Genomic DNA, 20,840 nt, shown 5'->3' with positions numbered 1-20,840 from the left:
GCCGAACACTGCGCCAACATGTGCCCCTATTTTGGACTTATATTTATTAAAACTAAAATGGCTTAATTCTTCTGACACTGAAGAAGAAACTAACTTTCTCTTCCAGTAATTATATGGTGACAGTCAGAACCTGCTGATGTGCCCATTAAAGTACATAAAGACCCCAGCAGTGCCTAAAACAACACATTTCCCTATATTTCTCTGAAGAAAAGACATAATTTGGTGTTCAGCACTCGCAACATGCTGGGAGAAACCAGTCACTGCAGGTGCTCACTTCAAACAGACAGATCTAACAGGAGCTGGGCCATGACAGCGGACTACCCATTAGAGATCAGTTTGCTGCCTAATTATTTTCCATGGCCCTGTGCCGCAGACAATACAGCAATCAGTTCTTGGCTCTTCTTCAAACCCCGCGCTTTATGTAAATATCACTCTGAAATGGTGTCATGTGGTTGGCAGATAGCAGCCCCTGTAAATAACAAATTCAGTCCTTTGATTTCAAAGTTCAGGATTGTACTTGATCTGCATAATAATAAGCTCTGAATCAAAGGAAAGGCACGTTTTAGGATTATGAACACTTTTGGACTGACATTGTGAGAGCAACTAAAGTGAGCTGTATTATTCATATGACGAAACTGTGTTGCATCTTGAGAATTGAAACACTCATTCGCTGCCAACCTGTCCTGCAACCTGGGAATGATATTACTGATTCAATTACGTGCAGCTGTTGACGCCCTGTGTATGTACCTGGGTTACAGGGAACTGGAAGACACGTTGCACAACGTAATAGAAACTGAGCAGTAAGGTGCTATAGTAGACAACAGGCTGTCCCAAAATAACACATCTCACAACTCTGTCTTTACTGGCTGTACTGTATTATAATAATTCAAGGTGAATCTGCCTGGGCTGTATAGATTGATATTAACCAGATGTGGCGGGAGGCTTTAAATGACATATTATTACACGTAAATACAAACGGAATCATAGACATTTTCACTAGGGTGTGTAAATAAATGTATAACTGTCCGGCGTTAAAGCCGCCAGCCACTACTATACAACCTAACAACATTTGACAGACTTTGCCGAAGTCTTTAAGACGTGGGGACAAAATATCAAAAAAGAAGAGTCACCGTACAGGTTACTAAGTCACATTAAATGCGCGCAAGCCGCTAATTGGCAGGGCCTGGCAGCGCTATAGCTTTGTGTGACATAAACTGTGGATAAAAATATTTTGTAAAGTCCAATTTTACCGTCCCGCCACATACAGTATTGTACGCGCGTAATTGCCAAGCGTCGGTATGACGAGAAGCGCACAAGCAGAATGACTTTCAGGAACAGAGCCCCCCGGTGGTGAGGCGCAGCATCGCGTCCCTGGCGTCGACTCGGCCCAGCCCTCCGGCAGAGCGAGAGGAGGCAGGCGCAGGGATACAGGCGGAGAGCAGCACAGCATCCTTGCGCGACGGAGGGAGCGGACAGCATCCTTCAGACCTTCATGGGCTTGCACTGGCTCCACGCCCTACTCCAGTCCGCGCTCTTCGGAAATGAGGTGAGCAATTACACAGTACGAAAATACAGGCAAGACCGACATCGACGGCGCCTTTTGTACAGTTATGCTTGCTTATCTGTTTCGGAAAAAAACACAGCGGTGCTGCGCGTTAAAATAAAGATGGGGGGTTTAAAATGCCTGTGCGCTTCGGGGCATCATCGTCCTTAGATCCTGACTCGAATATTAAGCAGAGCTACAGTCTGGGGCTGTAACAGCGGCGGTGGTGATGTGACAGTGATGTCTCGGGAGAATTTGTTATTTTCCCCTTTGATTTGTTTCCGTCCCGAACAAAGGGAAAACGACAGTGTCATTGTAAATCGTTGTTTGTTATTTTTTTTATTGATTCAAACCCGCATTTCTGGTGTGGCGTGAGGCGGTCAGGTGTGCAAGGTCAGTGCTGAGCAATCCGCTGCACCTGTTTTCGCTGGAACCTCGTCCTCTCGGAGAGAGCGGATGGCATTTTTAAAATCAAAGGTTCAATTACGATAACTGCCATTTTAGCATCTCCGTGAGAGCGGCGATTTGGGGTTTGGTCTGTGCTTTATAGCATTTATTAAAATTATTCTGTGTGTGTTTTACTGTCTTACGGATTAAATATTAGCATTGGCATTTAAGGTAAGAAAAGCTGTTGGGTAAAACGATTGTGTATTTGCCTGTACACACAATGCGTTATTACACTTGACTGCCCTGTATTAACTCACTGTGCAAAGCTATACTGCAAGAATATAACATCGATTCTTAAAGACAGATTTAAGTTTTTAATAGGATTTCCTGTAGGATGGTGATACTCCAATGCTCTAATTGATCCTCTAATTTCTGCTCTGTTCAATATTTTACATTTACGGAGTTTTGGGATAATCCCCGCACCCTTCCACTTAACTACATATTTTTTAGTAAATATGTGTGCTCTTTGTGTAGAGGTGTACAGTATGTGCAGTACGTGCAGTATATGTATATGTCGGTTTGTGTATCCGTGTGAAATAAAGCGAAGCTTACCGTGAGAAGTCCGTTTTCTTGGTTAACCTGTGGTATCTGCTGTACCTTACCCTTTGCAAGTGTCAATAGACATGCAGCATCTCCCGAAGGCACGGCTACAGACTGTTTCGTATCCGCTTTGAAATACTTCGGTTTCTTGTGGATTCAGGTTAAACTTGGTTATTTCAAGGGATGTGGCCGTTTCCGACATACTGCACAACTACAAGCAATCGCGCTGGGCATTTCGGGTCGTAAGGCTGTGCTGGACTTGGCTGTCTCTCCATCGCTTAGTAATACTGCCTGAATTTGATTAAACCAAGTAGCCTGGTTGACGGAAAAAGAAATGCTCCGTCTGGTCAAGCTCAGTCTGTTTTGTTTGCGGCTTCTGTTGCTTTTTATAAGAAGAGGCCAATGTAAATGACTTCTGCTCTTGCCCCTACTAAAATATTATCTTCTCTTATGCTCCTTCTTCCACTTGGTAAACCACCAAACCCGAGAAGGAAGGTGGGACAAAGCTGCCTGTCCAGTTACAGGCTAGGAAACAGCATCATATACTGTATCTGAAAGGAAAGCTCTTGAGATCCTCCTCATATTGCAGTCTAATGGAGAAGGGCTGCAGTAATCCTATAGTCCCTTTTCCCACCAGCAATACAACATGCCTGAACCCTAATACAGGGCTGTCCAATCCTGGCCTCGCAGTGCCAGTGTGTTTGCAGGTTTTCAATCCAAGTTGACCCTTAGCAACCTGAATAAGGTTATTATTGAGTTCCAGGTGGCAATGTGTTGACCCAGCTCTTCAGGTGCTGTATAAAAAACTAAAATGCTGAGTACTGTCCTGTTTCTATTTTGTAATTTCAGTAGCAGAGTGGGGGACGCTGTAGCTCAGTTGCATGAGCTGTTCAAGTGGTATCTGCTGGGGTTTAGACTCAGATACAGCACGAAACAGCCCTTGTTGAGGGAGGTTTCTGACTCAGGGGCTCTCATTATAAAGTGTAGCTTTTGATATAGTCAGTCATGCCATTTTACTCAAATTTCACTGTATTGGTTTTGTTCCTGTTTGCCTAACTGGAGACATTTCGTAATTCTGGATTGTTTTTCATCTTTTTCCAGTTACTAATGGTGTTCCACAAGGTGCTGTGCTTGGACCAGTGCTGTTGAGTTCATATGTGTTGGCTCCTATGTGTTAACTACTGTGCTCATATTAACTTGCAAACTAACTTGATTATGGCTGTGCATCTCCTACACTTTCCAACTCCTCGCCTGCTGTTAAGATATGGGTGGAAGAGAACTTTCATTAGCTGAACTGTGACAAGACTGGGATTAAACTTATTGGTTACGCAAATTTGCTGATTTCAGTGTTGCTGTTGATGGTGCTGAAATGAAACCCTCGAGTGAAGTTAGAAAACTTGGTGTTATTTTTGGCCCTGCATTCACATTCAAAGCTTTAATTAGTCCAAATGTTGACCTAAAATCAGTGCATTCAGGTCTTATTTTACCCAAAAATCTTTGCTTGAGTGTAGAACTCTCTGTAGAATGTCTAGTGGACATTCAAAAAGAACAAAGTAAGCAAAATGTCAGTCTGCAAAGGAACAAGTAATAGGTTTATTCCATGCTGAAAAGAGAAGAAAGAAAACACAACTTTTCTGTCGTGGAGCCTTCTTCAGGTGTGAGGTCTTCACCTGAACTAAAATGTCAGTCTGTCAACCAGCTTGAGTCTGGATGATGAATTTGGTTCAAAGGTGAAAAGCTGTTCAGGTCATCATTCCTAATGATCTCCACAATGATGTAATTCAGCGAACTATCTGCTTAAGCGGTTCACTGGGAGCTCAGGCAGAACCAATCTGAAGGTCGATGTCTGGGTTTTGTCATTGGCCTCCCAATAGATGGCGCACTTGTGGCTTCCTGTGGCCAAGCTTGGGAGTGTTCAAAGTCGGGAAAGATTTGTTCTTTCAGCAGTTTCCCGAAGGAGCCCAAGGGCCACTCTGTGGTCTTGGATGGAGGCCATTAACACAGCAGGCAAGAGGCATCTGCTCTGAAACCGAAATCCTTTCTTGAAAGTAATTTTTTACTATGGACTTATTAAGTGGAAGCTTTCTCCTAAAACTTCCATTTCTACCACGTGGGTGTTCTGAGTGAAGTAACGTGATCAAAGGAGTGACAACCGTGTCCCACCCAGGACACCGAGCCCTAATCCAGAGACTTTTATCACCACTCCCTACACTTGGCTACTCCAAGCGATACCTTTTGTGCCAAATTGTCACATTGTGTTTCTTGTTTTTGTCAGTCTCTCCAGTCAACAGCTTTTCTCACATCAGATTTAGGTTTGTTCTTTCTCTAATTTTACGTTTTTGTTAGTGCTGCTTTTTTTGTTGTTTTGCACACCAGTGGTAAAACTATAGGCAGGTGTGGTAGCAGAGTGGTTAGTGTTGCTGCCTTGAACCAGAATGTGCCCATCAGAGTCCATCGCTGTCCTCTCAGGGACACAGATCACACGTGCCACAAATCATGCTCACATCACCAGAATAAAATGGCTGGCTGTTATATAATGCTTCATTTTTTAAGACAACTGGGATTTGCAAGCTGTCTGCTGCTATGGTGGAGAGCAGTGTAGGCCTCCCCTGTTTCAGAGAGCAGAAACCACGCGTCTCATATTGTTAGATCCTCTAAATTGCCTGCCAGAATGAAAGTGATGTATTCTGAAATTAAAATTTAGAAACATAACCCATCCTGGAAATATTTAGACTCCTCTCTGGAAGAATGAAACTGAACAGGATTTAACCTATGGAGTCTGAAGGCTCCTAGAGAGAGTGTTTTGAAGAACATTTCATGTGTGAATCAGCATTTTACTCAATTCGAAAAAGGAGAGACGCATGTTTATTATATGTAGACTTTTAATTTTGAAATTGCAGGTGTATCAGTATTTTGATTTGATTCAGATTTGAGTTCTCTCTAGCAATCAAGCGCTTAGGTTCAGATAACAGCTGCTGGTTGTAGTCCAGGTTTGAAAAACCTTTGTGCGAGTCATGGGTTGTAGGTCGGGTTTTGAACTAATTTTACTAATAGTTCATGTTATCTTAGAAAAAGTGCCTTTCTGACCTACCTTTCAGAATGTTCAACTAAACCTCTAATCCGTAATATCATTTTCCTCTTCAGTTTTACAGCTTTTTTTGCTCTTTTTTGTTGCATGTGACTCGCTTTGTGATTTTTTTTAATTTTCCTGATAAAAGGAAACCAATCAATATATTGCTGCTGCCTTAGCTAATTAACCTGCCTTTAATGTGAAGATTTTAAGACCTTTCTGTTCTCATCTGACACTGGACTGCTGTTTGATGAGACTGTCTCTGTTGTGCATCTCTCTGATCTCTTCACCATGCCAGATCACCACGCTTGTATACCAGAGGAGTGCAGTTAAGGGCTCTTGCAAGCAAGTGAACACTAGGATTGTAACCAGAAGAACTTCACGGCTCTTTAATGCCACCCGGTATAGACAAATAAGATATATCGTACTACTGTTTTTGTTTGTATTTCATGATCATTTTTTCTATGGCTACAAATAAAACAGGGGACTGCTCCATCTCAAGTACTTTTCATGACCTACAAAAAGTGATCTACAGTACTTGGAAAGAATGGAAAGAAGTGAAGAGCAAATTAAAGAGTTTGTGCTTATGTGGTGTTAAGAGAAGAGTTGGTCTCTTGCAGGACCTAAAGGCCAAGGATTGTGACCATATGAATTGATGCAGCGTCCCTGGAGAGGCTGTGATTGTGACACAATCGCTTGAGTGTGTCCTCTATAGTTCAGGCTTGTCGCTCACAGCCTTTTCCAATCATAGCCTGGGCAGCTCAGAAGAGGCCATATCGATTTCTGTCCCTCATTGTCCAGATATTTATATACAGGTCACAGATGCTCCTTTCTGAAGCAAAATTTCACATTTAGCCTGTGGCAGTGACAGCTTCAGTAGTGGTAAGCTAATTTGCAGCATATCTCTATGAAAAGGAGAAACTGCTCCTCATACGCACTTAGAACTGAACAGGGACACCAACTCACCTGCTGCAGTAGGTTAAAATGAAAATAAATCTTGAACTGCTCTTGTGGGTGAAATGTGACAAGTCAGTGAATTTCGGAAAAAATTCTATTACTCGCAAAAAGCATTAGTGAAGAGAAAAGTAAACAGGAAAATTAAATGCTTGTTTACTTGGGGGAAAATTCACTTTATCCTTTTTCTTGCAAAATGGGGTCCAAACCTTCTTATTGTACCTGAAACTACGGAAACTATAGAAATTCTGTACTAAGTGTACTTGATGGAGCTGAGACAGATAATTGATAGTGCATCATTTGTAATTGCCCACGAGGCTAATCCAGGTAACACCTGTAGGCTAACTGAAACACTGTTTGGTTTCTAAATGTAGAAAAATTAGCATTTCAGTCACAACGTCCATAAGTCTAATGAACCTGTACCTTCAGAAGGTGATAAGAAAAGTTGGGGATGGGAGATGGCTCCTTTTTATTTTTAGAACATTTAGAAGTAAGCAGCACAACGTCCTGATCTTTGTCCTAACCGTGAGGATGCCATAGAAAAGAAGGATCTAGAACCACTTTCAGTGACTTTCAGTCTTCGTTTTTCCACTGTTTTCCCTTCGCATAGGGGTATTGACATTGAGGTTTTACAATTCTGAACAGAACACCAAGCTCAAAACTGTCTGATGACGGATAACTGGTGCAGAAAACTGACTAGACCACATTGAAATCAGTATCGGTTCAGCACGACCTGGTTTAATATTTCATTTTTTTTAAATGCAGATTTGGAGCAAGACAGATTTTGAACTGTGGTCTGAGGAGTGTATGAACACGAGGAGAAGCAACACCAGAGGGTAGTAAACAGGTTTCCATATCGGGGAGATCTGTTCCTTCCTCACAAAATGAGATAAAGGCCACCAGAGCGAGCTGGAAATATCAGGACATCAGAACAGGGGAGGTTGTGCATTAGGAGAGAAAATGGGACTTGATTATTATTATTGGTTATTTATAGACAATCCATCTCTTTGTCCACTTCAGAGTCTCAGGTGGAAATTTGCCTGCTCCTTGCTGGGATAGGCTCCAGCTCCACCGTGCGAGGTGGATGAAGCCGTTGGAAAATGGATGGAAGGTGCTGGTGATCTACTGGCCCAGTTGTGTGCTACATACACAAACCCCTGGCTCTGTGGCAGCTTTCCATCAGATCAGAGGAGGAACCAAACTCCACTGCTGTCAGGTGCCGAGTTCCAGACGCACGTGGTGTTTGTTTGCAAGTCTCCTGAACATTGTTCTTGCAAATACACAAATATACAATAGAAGTAGCTGGATGGGCCCCTTGGAGCAATTGGCTACTAGCAACCAAAGAAGCTACATGGACCAAATGATCTCCTCTCGTTTGTAGCCTCTCTTATGTTCTTAAATGCTGGCTGCAGCTCCAATAAGTGTTTCCTGTAGGACTATTTACAGTCAGAACCGAGTGGGGAGCAGTGCCAGCATGCTAGATGCAAAGGAACGAGCAAAGGTTAATTCCTCACTGAAAAGAAATAAACACCTTCATACTTAAAAGATGTCTTCACAGCCAGAACATTTTGTTTTGTTTTTTCCTGGAAGTGGAGGCGTCCTCTGCCTGTTCTAGCGTTCAGAGGTGAACACAGAGGCGAGATCAGCAGTCCTCTTCCGGTCTGCCTTAATGGTGTGCTCCGTGAGACATGTTGCAGGGCCCGACTCTTCTTAAAGAAATTCATTATTTTCCTGCCTCCCATCTGAAGCTCATTCATCCTTCAGCGCTCGCTGATGAGGTTGCCATGGTGACAGTGCTATCTCGCTTTGAACTGGAGGTAAAAAGGGGAAAGGGATAGCTTTGTGTGTTTGCAACGTTTTCTTTGTCACTGCAGTGTTTGTAGTGCTGTCTGAGAGACAGCATGGGGAATAAATACTTTTGCTCATGCACTGATTTTTAAAATGCAGATTTTATATTGGGAAGGAAGGGATTTCGAGATGTTTGGAAGACATTGCTCAGATTTCTTATATTTGGTCAATGTTTTTTGTTAAATCCAATGTCTTTCATGTTTTAGAATTCTACAGTGGCGTTCCTTTCCCTGGAAAGCCTTAACCCTGCGTGGTGTTTCCGGGGGAAAGATTTATGTAAGCGAGACAAAAGTACTCACACCACACTTCTCTTCTTTTATTTCCGGGGAGTTTTCTCAGTTTCTCCAGTCCGTACGTCTTCCAAGCCAGTCCGCAATCCGTTCGCTCAATCCATATCCAGTCCAAGTTCCAAAGTCCGTAAAGTACCACACATCCACGTCGTATCCAAATTACAAACCGTAAACCGTAAACTGTAATCCTTTATTTCTTCCGTTAATCCGTTATTCTTTCATCCTTACAACACCAACCTGATTCCACTATCTCCTCCAAAACACATTCACCTACTGGCTTCCGCGCCGGTTCACTGTTTCCAGGGTATATATATATTTTGTTTCCTGATGAGACACACCTGTGTCTCGTTGTTTTTCGAAACTGAGCCCTTTCCATCTGCGGGTCAGCTGGTTTCTCTTGGCGACCATCTTGCTCAGGTATATTGAGCAGACCGTTCCTGAAATACCTGTCCTGGATGACCCTTCCCCTGGCCATCTTACACCTGTATAATTTAAAGTGAGACATGGTCCATATACTGTATTAGGGCTGTGAAAAAGATATGGAGTGATGTCATCCTGTTCACTTGCATTACATTTATCCTATAATATTGATACACGTCTGTCTCTTTATTGAACACGTAATTTCATATAATTATTAATTTAGTTGGCATACACTCTTATTCAAAGCAATCTACAGTGACCTCTTTTTATGTACAAAACTGGTACACATTTTTAAGGTTGGTTTTCTGGAATTGAGTACTGCACCTCACTCAGGAGAACACACACAGCATCCTTGCTGGGATTTGAACCCACAACCCTTTGGTCACAAGTTCAGAGCCCTGATTCGTGGATGTGGACCAATAATGGTGAAGTGCAGCCAATCAGCCAAAGCTTAACCTCCAGCACTGCTCTGTATGTCTTCAAATATATAAGACTTTATTCAACATTTGACAATGTTCAAATCCTGTCACGTAAGGTGCAGCCTTGCAGATTCTACAGGAACCTGTGTTATTCACTGCTTTTTAGGTTCTGGAATAGGTTAAAATTTATATGCACAGGGAATCAAGTATCGTTGAATAACAAAGCTCAGGCGTACTAGTGAGACCTATAGAACTGGATTTGAACACATCTGCTGCTCCGTCATGCAAAGATAAACCTAATATTTCAACAGGCCGTGAATAAAAATAGACTCCCCTCCCTTTGCTGTAATTCCTTCACGTCTCTCTTGGTCTTTATTTGCACAAAATTGTGGACTGAACCTATTGAGAATTTTCATTTGTTTACAGCTGGCTGGTCTCATGGAATTAATGAGCCATAATTTAATATGAAGATGTATTCAAAGCAAACCTTTAGCAGTACAGCATAATGCTTGCAAGAATTTAATGCAGAGAGGAATCTCATCTGCACTGCTGTAAGAATGTGACTAGCACAGGGGTTTCATAATATACTGAATTGTTGTTGCTGTGTATTTCTAGTGCATTTATGCATCTGAATAAATATAAGGTACTAGGATTCCCAGATAAAACATTCCTGTGCTGTTCAATAGGGGTCAGGGCTAAGGGCTGTTGAATTTTAATCAAGGCATCAGATGTTTGGTGACCTTTCCAAAATGTCTCCTCCTTGAGAAGCCAATGGAAGAAGTGTGCTGGGGCTGTCTTTTTTTAACCGCTGTTTTTCCATAAGGGCCCTTTTAGGGGACAAGGACACCCATGCTCAATGTAAATGAAAGCTTCTCCCCATGAAAATTAAAAAAAGAGAGCACACAAGCTGCATGTTAAAGCTTTGTCACCCTTGTGAAAAAGCAAGTTTACAGCTTAGAGACTCTGACACATTCAGATAGGAGCTCAGTTCCACCTCTGTCCTGCAGTTCCATTCTGTGGAAATTTAGAAGCAAGAGCTGAGCTTCTTCTGTTAGTTATTATGCACAGTAGATTAGAGCACAACACAAATCTGTGTCTAAGCAGTACTGCAGCCAGGGAGGGGAGGGGGTGGGATTTCTATAAAAGACTGGAAGATTGGAAATTGGGACTGTTTGCTTTTATAGCTCATCACATTTCTTGTCTGCAGCTGATTTTGCCTTTTACTGCTGCGCATTGCCACCTTGCTCAGGCAGGGGGATTGGCCGTTGCCTTGGTAACTAGCCGAGCCGGTGTGCCCCATTGGCTGGCTGCTGACATCCTTGGCTGCAGCTGAAACATTTCCCTCCAGGGGAAGATTTGAATGGATTACCCAGAAAGCACTGCAGCTAGAGACCCCGAAGGGGGGTGGGGGGAGACAGGTCTGAAACATGAAGGAAAATAAACCAAAATGCTCTGGTTTGAAGCCCCCTGCCTGCCCAACCCCCCAAGCATACACTAGGCTGGCATAAATTTTGTTGCTGCTATTAAAGTCACCAGGCGGTTACAGTGGGGGTTTCAGGGCTGGTGCTCATGCTGACTAGATCTGTCACTGCGCATTCTGTTTGATCAAACACAGAAGCGGACAGCTGGGCTCAAATCCCATGGGATGATCCCACATGCGGTATCTTCATTAGGCATCTTCCTGCATCCATATGGTTATCCATCCCTGCTCTTTGCACTAGCATGCAAAATAATGGAGACACGCGAGGAAAGGATCTTGGAATCGACAAAAGAGTTCGATCTGTAGCAAAGCGCTGGTGTAGGTGTGATAAAAAACAGAAAGTGGATATTACACCAGGCAGATGTGTACCTGCCTAAGACTCCTCTAATAATACAAAAGGACCAAGCTGCTGTAGCTTATTATTAACTACCACCTTACAGGCATGCATCAGATCTTTTAAAATGAATTGAAATCTATGCAATTGGTCTCCCCTGTGCTTATTTATATAACCAAACCTGACCTGAAACGTCCTTCCCTGCCTCATTTGCTGCAGAAGTGTCAGGCTGAACTCACTCATCCGTTCTGTGAGACTATTGTCCTTGCAGCAAAGGGCAAGGGCAGCAACGAAGAAGAATCGGATAGAATAAAAAAACACTTTCATTTCTAGGCTTTTTTAGAGGCTGTGAATTTTAAACAACCAATTGTTGTTTTTTTGCTACGCCCACCCAGTTCTGGGATTGCCAGCTGTGTGTTTTGGCTGACAGGTATAAACCCTGCACCCGCACACAGGGGAGAGTGAGGAAGCCCCCAGCTCCAAGCTGCTCACCTTAACATCACAAGGGGCACCGCCACATACCAGAGGATCAGTTCTGATTGGAGGAGAGACACTTCACTCACTGACACCCCACTCAGGAGGCCACAGGGGGCGCTGTTTTGCTGAGCCCTGCAGTCTTTTGTGTTCAGATGTATAATGAATTGTAACACCCATGTTTCCTCTAACTGATGTTCTGTAGCACAATCAAAACATTTTGGAAATATAGCATAGAACCTGAAGTCTTACTAAGTGCAGATTTGAAGCAATTTACTAAATTATGGATGAATAATTTGCAAATTATAGAACAGCGGTGCACAACTCAGTGCCCAAGGATTTTATTACCTAATTGAACTCATTATTTGCATAGAGGGAGAAGGTGAAGTCTTTCCTTATTCTTAAGAACCTGAATAGACATATAAAACCCTCTTGACAATTGCCTGTTGTGCTCCCCTGTTATAGTAAGGGGTCATTTCCTACTAAGGAATGAGACTTTAATTCGGTCTGCGGACCGCAGCCTATAAAAATTGATTTATTGGATTGCTTTAAGTCCAGTAATTAAAGACCTTAAAGGGTCCTCACTATAGCACTCAAGGCAATCCTGACCCTCCTTGGGATTTAAGTGGATTTGGGTGTATCAGCTGAAATGCATGAGTCTTTTCTTTTTAAATTGCTTCAGAGCCCCCATCTGAGAAATTTACTGCACTGCCATTGCCTGCCCCCCCCCCAAAAAAAAAGTTTGCACTCTATCTTGACCCTGTAATGTGCAGATTGCAGTGATCTGTGGTGTAAGAGTCTGCTGCACTCTGTGCTCTGAATGATACCTCTGGATAATGCCACATAAGATGAGAGCTCTTTTGTTTCTGTAATGCGCCATTTCCATTGAGCTGGAGTTCAGATATTAATAGAGTGAATCCTTCCACAGGATGCCATGATGTGTTTGCAAAAGGCTTTTAACATCATGCTTGCTGATCATCTGGGACCTTACATTAAAGTAGCTCCAAAATTAAAACGAATTTCTCTTTTCGACACGCTGTCTTGGCTGGTGAGTGCATTTGGCTGTGGGGGGAGTGATAATTTCTTCAGCATCCCCTGAGACTTGCCTTAATGTGGAATCAGTCTCCTGCCTTAAGGAGTAATGATGCAAACCTTTGTTTAGCTGGAGTAAATTATTCATTTTTTTCTTATTAAAAATTCAAAATAATTTTTCTTTTGGTATCCTCCAATTTGTCAGTGACAATAGTTAGATAAACAGGCCATCACAGCAAATGCTATAGTAGGAATGCATGCTTCTGTGGAAATAAATGCAGACAGTCAGGACATCTGCCTGTTTAGGGTGGGTGATCTTCATTTCTTGCGGCACGGTGGTGCAGTGGTCAGCATTGCTGGGGCCCTGAACTCAATTCCAGACCTGGAGTGCTGTCTGTGTGGAGTTTGCACATTCTCCCCTTCTTTGCGTGGGATTTCTTTCAGTGCTTCGCTATCCTCCCACAATCCAAAGACATACTTGTAAGTTAATTGGCTTCTTGTGTGAGTGTGTGTGTTTGTGTCTGTGTGTGCCCTGTGATGGATTGACATCTTACCCAGGGTGTATTCCACCATTCATTAATTTCCTGCCAGGATAGGCTCCTGTGCTCCCGTGACCCTGAATATGATGAAAATTGATCTCCCATCCTAGTACAGCCCAGGCTCAGCTTCTGAGATCTGATGAGGTCAATCTAGGAGGTTGCAAATCAGTTTGTCAGTACCTCATTATTCCCAGTACAAGGCAAGTCTGGATGTATGGCAAGATACAATATTCAGATACAAGAGTAAAAGATTCTTACTTGTACTGGCTTTTCCTTTATTTAAATAATTTTATTGAATTATCACCCCAGAAACTGTAATTCAGGCCCGGCCAACCGTAAACATTGATCAAAACCGTGATAAAGGTATTGTGACAGGTGATGAACGCTGCCTGTGTAACAGCTGCTGCTGCTGATGGTGAGCCAAGTGTGCGAGATCAGCTCTGATCTTGATCATCGCGAAGTGGACCCCCAGCAATCCTGCGGGAAACATTCTGAGGGACACTTGTGTTTGCCAGAAACATAACTGATCCAGGTGAAGAATTCACATTGCTCTTGGTCTTAGTGATTCACCCGCACTCCCAGCTCCTGCTCTGCTACACTACCACACAGAAACAATAACAAATAACTTGTTTTATTGTAAATAATCATCGTTGTGTTGTGTTTGTTGCAGTTACTAGTAACTACTCAGCTCTTGTTAATAACTGTACAGTATATAATCTTATTTGCAATGGCTCTCAAATGTCACAAATCTGTGACATTGATCAATAGAGCTGATTGATGAAGGAATAATGAACAGCCGATCTGTATTAGTTACAGTATCTACCGCACATTCTAAGCACCATTTTTCATCTGATCCATGTGTAAGGCTTCATTTTTCACATTCAGTTCTTCTAGTACAAGATGGGATTTGAAAAGTATCCTTATCTACAAGCGTTACAGTCACCCTATACCCTGGGCACAGTCATCTAAGAAAGACCAGCTGCTGGGTGCAGTGTTGGTGGACCAATAGGTGGTGATCTTTATTGATCTGGACCCAGAATATCCAATTTAATGTCCCACTAATCTGGCCAGGAACCATGTGCTTTAGAAGAGACGGCCTTGGTTACTTCTTCATTAAAGATTCCATGACACTGGTCTGCTCTGGACTTCTCCCCTTTCTCACTTCTTTTTTTCTTCGTTCTTCATCACTTCTGATGTGTAGTGGGACAGCCAACAGTGGTGGCTGAAGTGAGTTCTCTCCTATCTGTAAGTGTTTTGAGATCCTTTGAGAGGAAATTAATTTTATTAATGCAAGTTATGATGCATCAAGAGTAAAGCTTGCATAGCAAGTGCAAGGGGATTTTGATAAAAATGTGTTTGACACCTGGCTCAGGCAGGAGATTGCAGTCTCTGTTCCAGTTACTCAAGGCTGTGTCCTCTCTCTCTCTCACTCTGCGTTCAGGGATTGGACAGCGTGAGGATGGCAGGGTCTGTAGCTTCGTACGACCAGCTGGTCAGGCAGGTGGAGGCGCTGAGGAAGGAGAACACCCACCTGCGGAGGGAGCTGGAAGACAACTCCAACCACCTGTCCAAGCTGGAGAACGAGACCTCCGACATGAAGGTGAGGGGGATCGGAGAGAGAGGCCGGTCTGCCAGAGCTGCCCTTCCCAGACTAGTAGGTAGTAGGCAGAAAACTGCATTCGTAAACACTCATACACCATAAGAATGCTTTTATATTTTGTACTAAATTTTAAATAGCAAATCATCTTTCCAGCAATGACTCCAGCAACGCATGAAAAAGAATGAGATTTCTACAGCTCATCAAATAGGTATTTACATATTGCCAGCTCCATGTGCCTGACAGGAGAGAGAATTCTGACTGGAGGAGCAACATCTCTTCCCAACATCAATGTGAACCTATAGGCCCCCCCCAATCACAGCATTCCTGGCTCCCCGAGCAGCCGAGAGACCTCTGTTCTCCTGCTCATCCCAGCCCTTCTCCTGCAGAGCCCCGCTGCCCAGGGAGTCCTGGTTACAGATGGCTAGTGACATGACCAGGTTCAGCCCGGCAACTCAGAACCCGAGCCGCTCGAGAGACCTGAGCGACCCCGAATTTCATTTTCAATGTGGATTAACTGCTTATCTTTACTGGGAAAACAGTAATGTTACAAAAAGGGGTGAACAAGAATTCTAAAGTAAGGAGTTATCGCATTAATAGGAACATCATGTCTTGATATGAGCATGCTGTGCAAGCAAGTTATGAAGATTACCAATAATTTAACCACCTAAGGTCCCAGAATGCCAGGCATCAAATGCAAACTGATTTCTTTATTCTCTGGTAAAGTAATGACCAGCATGAAGACTGGGGTCTCTTAATTGTCCCCGTGTGCTGGTCTGGGGGTGTAGTCCTGCCTCAGTCTTGTAAGAAAGATCCTAGCACCTGGGTCTTGAAACAAAATGAGAAGGAGAAGGCAGTACCCCCTACACCAGTGGAGGCTGCACAACCCAAAGCTGCTGACAAGTTTTAAACACGTGAGGAAGCTGAAGAGTAAGATGGAGTTAGGAACCATGAGATGGTGTCACCCGTTACATCTGTAAGGCTCCCTGTATTTATTGATCCTGCATTTCGAAACACGGCTCCAGTAACCGTGGCAGGTCGTGGAAGCATGGGGTTCCAGTAAGAACCCGCATCAGATTTCATCCGTTGCCAGTAATGACATTACCTGCTTGTTTTCCGGGAGATAGAACCATGTACTAATGGACAAAAAAATCAAAATTCACAAGACTTGGACACAGAGCCTCCGCCTGACAGGCTGCTTATTTGACTTCACATGAACTCTTCCAGATGAACTAGAAATTAGACTTGACTGACATCCCCATTGCCACCAGGGTCACTTTTATATTCTTTCTTCCTTTTGTTTAAGATGGTGTTGATTTTTTTTACTTGATCTTTTTGGCGTATGCATTTGCTTCATTAAATGTTGTAATTTTAAAGGTGTTGTGTTTTTAAAGGGGAAAAAATGGTCTATGATAAACTTGAAATGTGCACAACTTGACCATAGTGAAAAAACAGCCTCTTAAATGTAGCTTTAATGTAGCTTAAGTGACTTAAATCTGTTAACCATTCACCACTTCTGGCTGTTCACAATGGCATGTGTAAAAATGAAAATAGGTTTTTCTACCTGCTAATGGAATAAGATTTCTCCACATTTGTTAGATTCACAAAATACAGAGGAAGTAAAAACTGTCCCCCTTGTATTGTAATGGAACAGGGAAGCTCTGAAAGATAGTCCTCTCTCCCACGTTGACCAAGTGAAGAGACACAAGTCTGTGGTAGGTGCAGGGAACTCTCGACGTGCAATAGAGGCTAACTTACAGTATCTGAAAGGCTGGTGCTGAAAGAGCTGTAAAAGCTCTCTCCTGTGCTTCATTAGTGTTGAACCAAGAACAAGCTAAGTCATGGCTGATGGCGCTTTGCCAACGCTTTGCCAATTGGGGTGATAGTTATCTAGCCCAAAAAACTTCTTAGGACTCCTTTGAACCCAGGACCCATTCCCCATGCATCTATGAACAAGGTACCTTGCCCTTGTAGCTCCTGTTAACCCTACCAGCAGTACTGGAGATACAGCTATAAGTTACCAGTGTCCCAAGATGAATCTTGCTTTTCTCAGTTTGCTTAACGCTCCATAAACCAAAACTGGGAAGAGGTCTAACCTTCAGGTTTATGAAGCATCTTCATTTTAAAAAGGACTTGCAACATCCACAGACCTGGACCACCCTGCTCTGCACCTGAAAAGCACTTTAAGTTGTAGAAATGGTACAGCCTAAAACACAAAAAGCCCCTGTTGACCTACTTACTTTATTCCATACATTTCCACAACAGATTTACTATGATCTACATTCCAGATTGCTTTTTCTGCTGCACTAATCCTGCCATGTTGATTTTACTGGGTCACTATTTCACATCTGCCCCAACAGCGATTTTAAGGTACAGAAAGAAGTACAGCTTAGTTTCAGTTCACAATCCTGTAAGGTGGCCGAGTTGCAAGCCTGCACATCTGTGTCTGTTTAAGAAATTAAAATGATGCCTTTTCACCCTCTAATAGCATTTCGTAGACCTTTTTCACTGGATTTCCAGATTCTGTTTTACCTTTTGATCATGCGGTGTTTAAAGGGTGCACCCATTAACAAATAAGTAAATTGATCTATTAATATAACTTAGTAAGCACTTAATAGGTGCTAGTTACAAGCACAGAATGCCACAGTTGAGCTATTGCAAGGATAAGGAAGATTTCCAACAGCTAGCACTGCAAAAGGATAGCTATTCCCACTGCCTCTTAAGGTTGTGATTCATTTCAGAAAAATCTATAAGTGAGCTAATTATCATCACTTACTAATGGACATATTAATATTTAAGTGGTACCCCATAAAATAAAAGGTGGCCCATCTTCTTTGCATCAAGATGGTGTACAAATGCCTTTTCACTTATAAGATATTTATGCACATCTCAGGTTATAACGCAGACCCCATCTTCATTATCTTTATGGGATAGCAGACCCTGATTAATCACAGTCCCAGATGTGCCTACTTTATCCATTAGGTGCTCCCAGATTCTTTGTATGACCGTACTGAGACACCTTGTGGGAGCTGGTTTCTGCAGACAGGTTGTTTTTGCTTCGTCCTCCAATGCCAGAGTATGCACTAGTTCATCTCGTTTTGAAATGGTTTCTTCATAGTTGTTATTAAAATGTTTTCCACAGTTACAGTTCTTTTCCCCATTTCAGAATGGGTATAAAAATAAAAGCCTAACTCCGACAAGACTTCCTAAATAATTTCATCTACAAGTCCAGCCTGACAGACGCTGAGACAGGCCGTGATGCTCGGCTCTTTCTCCCGACTCCAGGAGGTGCTGAAGCAGCTGCAGTGCAAACTGGAGCAGGAGGCTCGAACGCTGGCCTCCACCGGGAGAACAGACGTGCTCGACCAGCTCAAAGGTATGCTGACCACATCCCATCTCTGTCTGTCCAGTGGGCCTCAGGTATTTTTGAGAGCTCTATCACAGGAAACTGATGGTTTTGTCTTTAACGTTAGCATTGATTGGGTAGTTTCCATGGAAAGCCAGATATAGTCTCTGAGCATGACTTAAATGCTGCAGATCTGATTAAGGAATTAGAAAAACAACTGCTCTTTTAAAAGGCCCTGGTTCTTGACCCTCCTAGAGTTGCACATGGACTTGACGAACTATTACGAGCTGAAGTACCAGCCCCACAATCTGCGGGGGTCCCAGGCAGCCCAGGCCGCTGAAGAGGAGGACCGAACCCCAGCTCCGTCCTTCGATCTGGGGAGGGCCGGAGACAGGAGCCCCCTGCACACCGCCTCCAGGCAGGCGCCCCCAGTGCAGGGGGAAGGGGCAGCACTGCACCCCGGACCCCCACACATCCTGGAGGGAGCTCTGCAGAAGACGGGCACCAGCGGGGAGGGCAGGGTCACAGCCCAGCACCTAGAGGACCTCTGCAAAGAGAGGTGGGCCCGCGTGGTGTTTCTCTGTGCCCTGCTCAACACGCTGCATGAAGTCAGTAAAAAACACCAACAGCCTGATTAGAGTTTTATCTTGGAATTTGCCTTTCCCACATGTTTATCCATAATTTTAGGAACTGGAATATACTATAAAAGTACTGTATGTCCCCATATCTTGAAGACCACAGTGTGCAAATTTGTTTGCCACTTCTTCTGTATCTCACTGTCTGCCTGCAGGTGCTAAAGAGTCAGATTTACAGAAGTCACCTGTTTACACAAAATATTAAATTCTAAGTATGATGAAATCACATCATTTTGGATGTATAAACCCGGGTTTATTTTATAGTACTTTATTTTTTTAATTTATCCACATCACCTTACAGGTGTCTGATCCCAGTGTTTAATCATCAATATTTAACAATCGTTCAAACCCCAGTGCCTGTTGGGGAGTTCTGAGCTGGCATGGCTCTCGGCACGATCATTACGTAAGAATGTCTAGTTTTATGCGGACTTTCACTCGAACTGTTTGTGATCGGTTTTAAAAAACGGCCAGTGAGGGAAGCAGCAAAGTAAGCGTGAAAGTCCCCCCTCCACACCGTCACGCACAGAAACAGGCAGGCGGGTCCGCCGACTGCAGCTCCTCCGGACAGCGGGGTGAGCGCTCAGGGCGTTGTGGCTGTGTTCCAGGACGCTGCTGCTGAGCGAGATTGAGAAGGAGGAGCGAGAGCGGCGCTGGTACTACTCCCAGCTGCAGGGGCTGTCGCAGCGGCTGGCCGAGCTGCCGCGCGTCGAGACGGTGAGCGCCTCTATACAAGCGAAATTAGGCCATTGCCTGTGGTTCGTAAGTCCATTCTTAATATAGTGTAAACCGATCATATTAATTATAATTATACTGGTATATTAGTGGGAAGAACAGTGGCACAGTGGTTAGCATGATAATAATTACAATTGTCTAAACTAAAGTGAATCAGGTGTAGTTTTATTCTAGGAGCCTGTGAGCCGCATGGTCGTGTAATACTGCTCGACATGTTTCAGTAATGCACAGCGCCTGGGCTCTAGGGCCAGTTCTAGACCTGGGGTGCTGTCTGCGTGGAGTTTGCATGTTCCTCCCTCTGCCCAAAGACATGCTGGTAGGTTAACTGGCTCCTGAGGAAACTGGCCCTGGTGTGTGTGTGTGTGTGTGTGTGTGTGTGTGTGTTTGTGAGCCCTACAACAGACTGGCGTCTATTGTGGATGTACCCTGCCTTAATGGGATTGGATCTGCCTCCTCCTGTTAGAAAACTGATAGGTGGATAATGCAAGTATTAGTTCTGACTACTACACCTGCGAGAAAATAAATGAACCAGAGCTCTTGCAGTGATTTCCCTACATGTCCCTCATTCTCCATCAGCAGGAGCTTCACTACCAGTTCCCAAACCTGCAGGCTGTGATTTCAGACCCCACTCAGTTCTGCCTCTTGCAGTTCAAGCTGTTTAGAAATCCGCACCGAAACAATAATCCACAGCTGTCCTGCACCTAAGCTCCGCCTGAGCCACGGCAAGCTGGGTAGAGCCCCAGTCCCGGCGGATGCCTCTCGTGCCCGGCGTGACTGACTCCTGACTCCTGATCTCTGACCCCTGACCCCCTGCTTTCCCACTGCGCAGTTCTCCATGCAGATGGACCTGATCCGCCAGCAGCTGGAGTTCGAGGCCCAGCAGCTGCGCTCCGTCATGGAGGAGAGATTCGGCACAAGCGACGAAATGGTCCAGCGGACGCAGGTGGGGACCCTCACCCTCTGACTGTTTGACAGCTGCGTTGATGAACCGGGGGGACCCACGGCCACAACATTAAGAAAAGGGGTGCTTCCCCTTCTTGGAAGCCTCTTTTATCGGACAAGCACCCCTTCTTTTAATTGGATTAAAATTAAAATAAAAGTCCAGTATTCTTACTGTTTTGCCTGTTTTTGACTCAGTGA

The 20,840-nt window shown here is 43.8% G+C and overlaps 1 protein-coding gene across 2 annotated transcripts in view; it reads left to right on the top strand.

Annotated features, from left to right (window-relative positions):
* Positions 1–1,366: 1,366 nt before the first annotated feature.
* The window catches only part of apc2 (APC regulator of WNT signaling pathway 2), a 35,345-nt gene continuing 15,871 nt past the window's right edge, over positions 1,367–20,840 (top strand). The window contains exons 1-6 of one of the 2 annotated variants that reach the window (XM_069186173.1): positions 1,367–1,546; positions 14,832–14,990; positions 18,273–18,363; positions 18,589–18,892; positions 19,574–19,682; positions 20,530–20,643. In XM_069186173.1, the coding sequence (XP_069042274.1) occupies positions 1,493–1,546; positions 14,832–14,990; positions 18,273–18,363; positions 18,589–18,892; positions 19,574–19,682; positions 20,530–20,643 (831 nt within the window). In that variant the 5' untranslated portion in view covers positions 1,367–1,492. Of the gene's footprint in view, positions 1,547–14,831; positions 15,045–18,272; positions 18,364–18,588; positions 18,893–19,573; positions 19,683–20,529; positions 20,644–20,840 lie in introns of both variants that reach the window. The other variant, XM_069186174.1, reaches the window with a different exon arrangement.

The sequence above is a fragment of the Lepisosteus oculatus genome, chromosome 29 (genome assembly GCF_040954835.1).
Source record: "Lepisosteus oculatus isolate fLepOcu1 chromosome 29, fLepOcu1.hap2, whole genome shotgun sequence".
NCBI classification, from domain to species: domain Eukaryota; kingdom Metazoa; phylum Chordata; class Actinopteri; order Semionotiformes; family Lepisosteidae; genus Lepisosteus; species Lepisosteus oculatus.
This window is presented reverse-complemented; position numbering and strand designations above follow the sequence as displayed.